Source organism: Brachyistius frenatus, unplaced genomic scaffold (genome assembly GCF_029030835.1).
Source record: "Brachyistius frenatus isolate BFR_SWC_R1_liver_20210118 unplaced genomic scaffold, ASM2903083v1 Contig_403, whole genome shotgun sequence".
NCBI lineage: Eukaryota > Metazoa > Chordata > Actinopteri > Embiotocidae > Brachyistius > Brachyistius frenatus.
Genome location: NW_027211002.1, coordinates 67,860 through 77,500, shown reverse-complemented (window position 1 = coordinate 77,500; position 9,641 = coordinate 67,860). Strand labels below are relative to the sequence as shown.

The window sequence follows — 9,641 nt, the reverse complement described above, 5'->3', positions numbered from 1 at the left end:
TGTACGAAGAGAAGCAGCAGGTGACGACATCATCCCAGTCCTCCTTCCTCTTCATCATCCCTGTCCTCCTTCCTCTTCATCATCACTGTCCTCCTTCCTCTTCATCATCCCTGTCCTCCTTCCTCTTCATCATCCCTGTCCTCCTTCCTCTTCATCATCACTGTCCTCCTTCCTCTTCATCATCCCTGTCCTCCTTCCTCTTCATCATCCCTGTCCTCCTTCCTCTTCATCATCACTGTCCTCCTTCCTCTTCATCATCCCTGTCCTCCTTCCTCTTCATCATCACTGTCCTCCTTCCTCTTCATCATCACTGTCCTCTGCTGGTCTGTCTTACATGTTGATGCAGTAGAACTTTAGTATCTTAAAATAGAACTTACTGATAGAACTTTGTAGTTTGGCTTTCTGGAAGAAATGATATTTTCTTGATTCCTGTTGTTCTGGTTTGAACCCTCATGTTGAAATGAACTGATTGTAAGTCTTTGGAGAAAACAGTCAGATAAATGAAATGTAATGTAATGTGTCTTCAGGTGGAGGACACTGGTCCCTGTCTGGAGTATCTGCTGCAACACAAGCTGCTGGAGACGCTGTGCACGCTGGGAAAGGCTCAGGTAACAGAGGGACACCTGGAGGATGCACTGTAGGACACACTGTCGACTGTCCCTCAGTAAATTGTCTGTCCTCTGTTCCTCAGTTCCCTCCTGGGATGTCCCAGCAGGTTCTGATATTCTTCTCCAGGTTTCTGTCTGAGCTGCAGAAACATCTGCTGCATATGGTCAACGTCTACAGACCTGTTCAGGTAAACCAAGGACCTCTGACGTCATTGTGACGTCACTGATATTGACTGACTGCTGACCGTGCTGATGATGTCACTGTGTCACAAATCATCTCTGCTCCGCCCACAGAAGCTGATTCGCCTCTGTGCACTTCCTGGTTCCCTCACTGAGAAGGAGGAAGCTCAGTTCCTATTGGTCGTCTGCTCCAGAGTCAAACAGGATCCGCACGCGCTCATATACGTCTTAGAGGTAACCAGCAGCCACAGACTGACTCCGCCTCCTTTCTGCCTGCTGAGACAAACATGCAGTTGTCATGACACCCACACTCACAAATATAAGAATCTCTACTTCCTGTTTCACGTGATGTCACGGCTGTCACATCATTTAGGGGCGGCACGGTAGTGCAGTGGTTAGCACTGTCGCCTCACAGCAAAAAGGTTCTGGGTTCGAATCCGGTCCTGGGCCTTTCTGTGCGGAGTTTGCATGTTCTCCCTGTGCTTGCGTGGGTTCTCTCCGGGTTCTCCGTCTTCCTCCCATCATCCAAAAACATGCACCTCAGGTTAGGTTACCTGGCGCCGCCTAGTGGCAGCCTGCTGCAGCAGCTCCCCCCTGAGAGCCCCCCCTGAGAGCCCCCCTGCTGTAGTGAAGACATTTCCCCTCGGGGATTAATAAAGTGTATAAAATAAAATAAAAAATAAAAAAAAATAAAAATCAAATTTGTGGTTTCAGCTTCTGGACCAATCACAGCAGAGCGGGCAGGCCTCCAATCACAGCACAGAGCCACCACAGCCCTGCAGCCAATCAGATCCATCTTCCTCCTGCTCTGTCCAATCAGAGAGCGGTCTGCTCTCTGCTCTGCTGCAGCTGGTTAAGAGCCAGGTCAGTGAACTAGTTAACTTGTATATAATATATATAGATATATACTGTTTGTATATAATATATATATAGATATATACTGTACTGTACTGTATATACTATATATACTGTGTATTTTATATTTTATATTTTTTTACTGCTATTTTATTGCTTTCTATTATTATCTTATTTCTTCTGTATGCTGCTGTAGCGGAAAAAAATTCCCCTCGGGGATTAATAAAGTAACTACCTAACCTAACCTAACCTAACCTAACCTAACTATTTAACTCCAACTAACCAGACTGAAGCAGCTTCATTATTCAGCAATAATAAAGTTGTGAACTTTATTGATCAGAATGACAACAACAAACTGAATGTGATGTACGTACGATAAGCTGATGAAGAGGAGGATGCCATCATCAATCCTCTGACAGGAGCTCAGATCAGCTGATTGATCAGACATTTATATCATGTCATCACGGCGTCTGTCCACAGAGGGCGCCGGTGAGGCTGAAGGCCTACGAGAGCCTCCTGCTGCTCTCTGGATCCTCCGGGGAGCTGCTGAGCGCTCGCACCCATCTGGGAGAGCTGCTGGCTGGGAGGCTAACGGACCTCTTCTCCCTCCTAGAGGGTCTGGAGCCTGGAGAGCTGCAGACATGGACACACACCGAGTGGAGGTACACACACACAGACACACACTCAGGAAGCAGGTGTGTCTGATTGACAGGTGTGTCAGGTGATTGACAAATGATTGACAGGTGCAGTTCCAGCAGCACTACAGCAGTGTCTCCTGTTTCCCATCAGCTCTCAGTTTTCCCGCCGCAGCGCTGATCTCAGGTCAGAGGATCCAGATCACATGACCAACTTCTTCTGCTGGTTTGACTTCCTGGATCACCTGATGAGAGAAGCACCACAGGTAACCTCACCTGTTAGTACTGATGACATCATAAACATGATTGTTTGTTGTGATGCAATGATCTGTGCGTGCGCGTGCGTGTGCGTGTGCGTGTGCGTGTGCGTGTGCGTGTGCGTGTGTGTGTGTGTGTGCATTATCAGGTGTTCGTGGTGAAGTTAGTTCAGTGTGTTCATCAGCTCTGGTTGGTGGAGGTTCTTCAACCAAAGCTTCTGCACACGTAAGTTCTTCATCTTCTTTAGAATCTTCATCATCATCATGTGAGGTTAGTTAGTTAGTTAGTTAGTTAACCCAATCAGAGGTTGGTTAGTTAGATGGTTGGTCAGTCGGTTGATCGGTTGAACTATTGTGACTACCAGGTGTGAGCAGGAGGTTCTGGTCTCCACCTCTGTCCTTTGTGCTGCTGTCAGACTGGTCCGGTCCTCGTCTCTGCTGGACCAGCTGGTCCACTTCCTGCTTCACACTCCGACTCTGACACACCTGCTGCTACAGCACTGCGACCACATCTCTGACCAGGTGAGATCAGATGAGACTAGGTGAGGCCCAGGTGAGGCCAGGTGAGGGCCAGGTGAGGCCCAGGTGAGGGCCAGGTGAGGGCCAGGTGAGGGCCAGGTGAGACCAGGTGAGGGCCAGGTGAGGGCCAGGTGAGGGCCAGGTGAGGGCCAGGTGAGGCCAGGTGAGGGCCAGGTGAGGGCCAGGTGAGGCCAGGTGAGGGCCAGGTGAGAGCCAGGTGAGAGCCAGGTGAGAGCCAGGTGAGGGCCAGGTGAGAGCCAGGTGAGAGCCAGGTGAGAGCCAGGTGAGGGCCAGGTGAGAGCCAGGTGAGGGCCAGGTGAGAGCCAGGTGAGGGCCAGGTGAGGGCCAGGTGAGGCCAGGTGAGGCCAGGTGAGGGCCAGGTGAGAGCCAGGTGAGGGCCAGGTGAGAGCCAGGTGAGAGCCAGGTGAGGCCAGGTGAGGGCCAGGTGAGGCCCAGGTGAGGGCCAGGTGAGGCCAGGTGAGGGCCAGGTGAGAGCCAGGTGAGGGCCAGGTGAGGGCCAGGTGAGAGCCAGGTGAGAGCCAGGTGAGGGCCAGGTGAGGGCCAGGTGAGGGCCAGGTGAGAGCCAGGTGAGAGCCAGGTGAGGGCCAGGTGAGAGCCAGGTGAGGGCCAGGTGAGAGCCAGGTGAGGGCCAGGTGAGGGCCAGGTGAGAGCCAGGTGAGAGCCAGGTGAGGGCCAGGTGAGAGCCAGGTGAGGGCCAGGTGAGAGCCAGGTGAGAGCCAGGTGAGGGCCAGGTGAGAGCCAGGTGAGAGCCAGGTGAGGGCCAGGTGAGAGCCAGGTGAGAGCCAGGTGAGAGCCAGGTGAGAGCCAGGTGAGAGCCAGGTGAGACCAGGTGAGGGCCAGGTGAGGCCAGGTGAGGGCCAGGTGAGGCCCAGGTGAGGCCAGGTGAGGGCCAGGTGAGACCAGGTGAGGCCCAAGTGAGGCCAAGTGAGGCCAGATGTAAGTAGAACTACAGACAGTTATCCAATCAGAGGGACACTCTGTGTCCAGTTGGTCAGCCTGATGAGGAGTCTGTCTGTCTGTCCTCAGATCAGCATGGTGTCTCTGTCTCTGGTGGACGAGTTACTACAGAAGCCTCACGGGGACATTTTGGACGTCCTGGTGTTGGGTTTCCTGCATAGTCGGAGTTACTTGTCTCTAGCTGCTGCTGGACAGGAAGACAGACAGCCTGAGGACAGCGAGGACAGCGAGTAGGTTCTTAATGTGTGACCATGTGTTGTCCCTCTGAGACAACATGTATGTACCTGATAACAGACGACACGTGTCCTGTGTTCAGAGACCTGGAGGAGGACCCCTTCTTCTTCTCTGACTCTCAGCTTCTCCCTCCTCCTCATCCTCCTCCTCATCCTCCTCCTCTTCCTCCTCCAGCTGCTCTGGGACCAGCTGATGATGTCGTCAACAGGTAACTCACCTGTCCTCCACATCTCACCTTCACACTTATGTACACACACACACAAATAAATATATATATATACACTATTATTATATAACCATTATTAATATTAAATAATAACATTGATAAATAATGATAAACAAATGGTTTATGTTTCAATCAGAACGTGTGTCTGTGTGTGTGCTCGTGTGTGTGTGTGTGTGTGTGTGTAGTTTCCTGTGTTTGGTTCCTGTTCAGGTTCGATCAGCTTTGCTGCTGCAGGAAGGAGGATACGAGTCGTATGTCCACGATGCTCACACACTGGTCAGCAATAACACACACACTGGTCAGCAATAACACACACACACTGGTCAGCAATAACACACACACTGGTCAGCAATAACACACACACACACTGGTCAGCAATAACACACACACTGGTCAGCAATAACACACACACTGGTCAGCAATAACACACACACACACTGGTCAGCAATAACACACACACACACAATGGTCAGCAATAACACACACACACACACTGGTCAGCAATAACACACACACACACTGGTCAGCAATAACACACACACACAATAACACACACACTGGTCAGCAATAACACACACACACACACACACACACTGGTCAGCAATAACACACACACACTGGTCAGCAATAACACACACACTGGTCAGCAATAACACACACACACTGGTCAGCAATAACACACACACTGGTCAGCAATAACACACACACACTGGTCAGCAATAACACACACACTGGTCAGCAATAACACACACACTGGTCAGCAATAACACACACACACACTGGTCAGCAATAACACACACACACTGGTCAGCAATAACACACACACACTGGTCAGCAATAACACACACACACACTGGTCACACACACACACACTGGTCAGCAATAACACACACACACACTGGTCAGCAATAACACACACACACACTGGTCAGCAATAACACACACACACTGGTCAGCAATAACACACACACTGGTCAGCAATAACACACACACACACACACACACACACTGGTCAGCAATACACACACACACACACACACACTGGTCAGCAATAACACACACACTGGTCAGCAATAACACACACACTGGTCAGCAATAACACACACACTCACACACACTGGTCAGCAATAACACACACACACACTGGTCAGCAATAACACACACACTGGTCAGCAATAACACACACACACTGGTCAGCAATAACACACACACTGGTCAGCAATAACACACACACACACACAATGGTCAGCAATAACACACACACACACACTGGTCAGCAATAACACACACACTGGTCAGCAATAACACACACACACACACACACTGGTCAGCAATAACACACACACACTGGTCAGCAATAACACACACACACTGGTCAGCAATGGTCAGCAATAACACACACACACTGGTCAGCAATAACACACACACTGGTCAGCAATAACACACACACACTGGTCAGCAATAACACACACACACACACACACACTGGTCAGCAATAACACACACACACTGGTCAGCAATAACACACACACACTGGTCACACACACACACACACTGGTCAGCAATAACACACACACACTGGTCAGCAATAACACACACACACTGGTCAGCAATAACACACACACTGGTCAGCAATAACACACACACACTGGTCAGCAATAACACACACACACTGGTCAGCAATAACACACACTGGTCAGCAATAACACACACACACTGGTCAGCAATAACACACACACACTGGTCAGCAATAACACACACACACACAATGGTCAGCAATAACACACACACACACTGGTCAGCAATAACACACACACACTGGTCAGCAATAACACACACACACTGGTCAGCAATAACACACACACACTGGTCAGCACACACACACACACACTGGTCAGCAACACACTGGTCAGCAATAACACACACACACACTGGTCAGCAATAACACACACACACTGGTCAGCAATAACACACACACACTGGTCAGCAATACACACACACTGGTCAGCAATAACACACACACACACTGGTCAGCAATAACACACACACACTGGTCAGCAATACACACAACACACACACACACACTGGTCAGCAATCAGCACACACACTGGTCAGCAATAACACACACACACTGGTCAGCAATAACACACACACACACACAATGGTCAGCAATAACACACACACTGGTCAGCAATAACACACACACACACAATGGTCAGCAATAACACACACACACACTGGTCAGCAATAACACACACACACACTGGTCAGCAATAACACACACACTGGTCAGCAATAACACACACACACTGGTCAGCAATAACACACACACTGGTCAGCAATAACACACACACACTGGTCAGCAATAACACACACACACTGGTCAGCAATAACACACACACACTGGTCAGCAATAACACACACACAATGGTCAGCAATAACACACACACACACACTGGTCAGCAATAACACACACACACACACTGGTCAGCAATAACACACACACACAATAACACACACACTGGTCAGCAATAACACACACACACTGGTCAGCAATAACACACACACACTGGTCAGCAATAACACACACACACAATAACACACACACTGGTCAGCAATAACACACACACACTGGTCAGCAATAACACACACACACAATAACACACACACTGGTCAGCAATAACACACACACACTGGTCAGCAATAACACACACACACTGGTCAGCAATAACACACACACTGGTCAGCAATAACACACACACACTGGTCAGCAATAACACACACACACTGGTCAGCAATAACACACACAGTGTTGTCCTCTACTTGCGAGGAGTTTGAACAAACACACCTGTCTCACCTCACCTTCACACCTTACCACACCTGTCTGGCTCCTCCCCCAACAGGTGACTCAGTGTCAGGCTCTCTCTCTGTCCTGGGATTGGCCACTAGGTCTCCCCCCTCCCAACCCCCCCTCAGGGGAGGAGGAAGACTTCTTTGAAGGTCACCTGCTTAAAGTTCTCTTCAACCGACTGGGACGCATCCTGGAGCAGGTACACAGACCTGTCTCCCCTCACACACACCTTTCTCGTCTCACCTCACATCTGTCTTGTCTCACCTCACAGACATGCCTGTCTCCCCTCTCTCTCACACACACACACACACACACACACACACACACACACACACACACACACACACACACACACACACACACACACACACACACACACACACACACACACAGAATGGTCTCTCCTCTCACACACCTGTCTCACCTCACCTAGTACCTGCTGACTCACCTATGCAGGTGTGTCCTGTGTGATGATGTTGTGTGTTTCAGCCGTACGAGTTGAACCTGCAGCTGACGGCTGTTCTCTCCCGGCTGTCGGCCTTCAGCCACCCACTGCTACACGAATATCTGCTCAACCCCTACATACACCTGTCTCACTGCTCCAGGTCGCTCTTCTCTGTCCTTATCAGGGTGAGACACACAGAGACAGGCAGTCATCTCTCTGTCTGCCTGTCTCACACACTGAATACAAAGGCTTCATCTCACTGTCACTGCTGCTCACCATGAGATCACCTGGTACCTGTCTCCCTCTCCGTGTTCGCCTGCCTGTCTGTCTCTCAGGTGATGGGAGAGTTGATGCAGAGGACACAGCAAGTCTCTAAGATGACAGACAGACTGTTGGACACCAGGAGACACCTGCTGGGACTGAGCCACAACACTGGGTAACTACCCATCTGTCTGTCTGACTAACTGTCTATCTGTCAGGTCAATCTGCTGTTTGATGATAGAAACATTTTAACTAAAGTTGATCATCATGATAATGTCACAGACAGACAGACAGGTGAGTTTACCTGTGGGTGTGTCCTCAGACTTGAACACCTGACTTTGCTGAGAGGAGTCATCGTCCTCGAGGAGTTCTGTAAGGAGCTCGCCGCCATCGCCTTCGTCAAGCTGCCACTGGACCAGGACCGACCCACCTGGACCCCTTAGACCTGGTATCTCTGGATAACAGGTCCATCTGATCTGCAGCCAGATGACATGACGACAGGTCCACCTGGATCCAGGTGGGACTCTGTGGGTCCACCTGGACTCTGAACCTCCAGGTGGTTCTGGTTTCATAAAGCGTTCGTGTCTCTGAGGACTACTGAGGCCCGAACAAGTCAAAAGAACAGTTTGGTTTCATAAAGACCCTCTCAATGGTCCCGGTTTAGTCCCACCCCCCTCTCACTTTCCGGCCAATCACACACCTGGTTTCACACACCTGGTTCCTTTTTCTTTTTCTCATTGGCTGCTGCAGCCGGTGAGACTCTTAACCTGCAGCCAATCAGACGACAGAGATCTGACTCCAAAGATGATTTTAGTTTAATTAAGAACTAGAAAAACGTTTGTTTATGTTTACAAATGATGACATCACCAAAAAAAAAAAAAATTTGTCATGAAATACAAACTTTTTTTTTAATAAAAAACATGTTAAAACTTAAAATAATTTCTCAGATTAACGTAAAAATATTTTTACTACATAAATCACATCAAATCTTTTTAATGTGTTTAATGTTGAACTCTGGGCTTCTGTACTAGAACACATCAGAGGAGAACCTGCAGGATGCTGGACCTGGATCCCATGACCTCTGACCTTTACCCTTAGTTGGGACTTTATTTAAATGTGAAAAGATTGAAATGTTTCACGGCGTTTGAAGTTTTACTCCAAATATTTAAAACCTTTCTTCAGAATCATAAAACTTCATTTTGTTGTTCTTTATTCTTCCTGTTTGTTTCAAACTGAGATCAGACTTTTATTTTGAAAACCTCAAAGAGAGAGACACATCTGCAGCTCAAATAAAAACAAAGTATGTGGATGCTAAAGATCCTTCACAGGTCCACATCTGGACCTGGAGACAGATGTTCCTGATTATTAAAATCAATATTGATTCAACAACTGAAGAAGTGTGTGTGTGTGTGTGTGTGTGTGTGTGTGTGTGTGTGTGTGTGTGTGTGTGTGTGTGTGTGTGTGTGTGTGTGTAAACAAATAAAGACGGGCGGATTTCATTAAAACCCGAATGATGACGTCACTTCCTGTTTTTCTTACGCTGCACAGTTCCACGGGCTTTTATTTTGTAGGTCCGTAGCGGATGTGTGTCG

General features: G+C 48.8%; 1 protein-coding gene across 2 annotated transcripts in view; it reads left to right on the top strand.

The window, feature by feature from the left end:
* fhip2b (FHF complex subunit HOOK interacting protein 2B) overlaps nt 1-9,468 on the top strand; it is an 11,085-nt gene extending 1,617 nt beyond the window's left edge. For both annotated transcript variants that reach the window (XM_069724964.1, XM_069724963.1), the window contains exons 3-18: nt 1-20; nt 528-608; nt 692-796; nt 903-1,022; nt 1,503-1,652; nt 2,124-2,305; nt 2,433-2,544; nt 2,685-2,761; nt 2,901-3,057; nt 4,102-4,262; nt 4,349-4,474; nt 4,678-4,768; nt 7,396-7,542; nt 7,833-7,973; nt 8,124-8,224; nt 8,372-9,468. The exon at nt 1-20 is cut by the window's left edge and continues 66 nt beyond it. In XM_069724964.1, coding sequence (XP_069581065.1) covers nt 1-20; nt 528-608; nt 692-796; nt 903-1,022; nt 1,503-1,652; nt 2,124-2,305; nt 2,433-2,544; nt 2,685-2,761; nt 2,901-3,057; nt 4,102-4,262; nt 4,349-4,474; nt 4,678-4,768; nt 7,396-7,542; nt 7,833-7,973; nt 8,124-8,224; nt 8,372-8,492 — 1,892 coding nt within the window. In that variant the 3' untranslated portion in view covers nt 8,493-9,468. The remainder of the gene's footprint in view (nt 21-527; nt 609-691; nt 797-902; nt 1,023-1,502; nt 1,653-2,123; nt 2,306-2,432; nt 2,545-2,684; nt 2,762-2,900; nt 3,058-4,101; nt 4,263-4,348; nt 4,475-4,677; nt 4,769-7,395; nt 7,543-7,832; nt 7,974-8,123; nt 8,225-8,371) is intronic.
* Nucleotides 9,469-9,641: the final 173 nt, after the last annotated feature.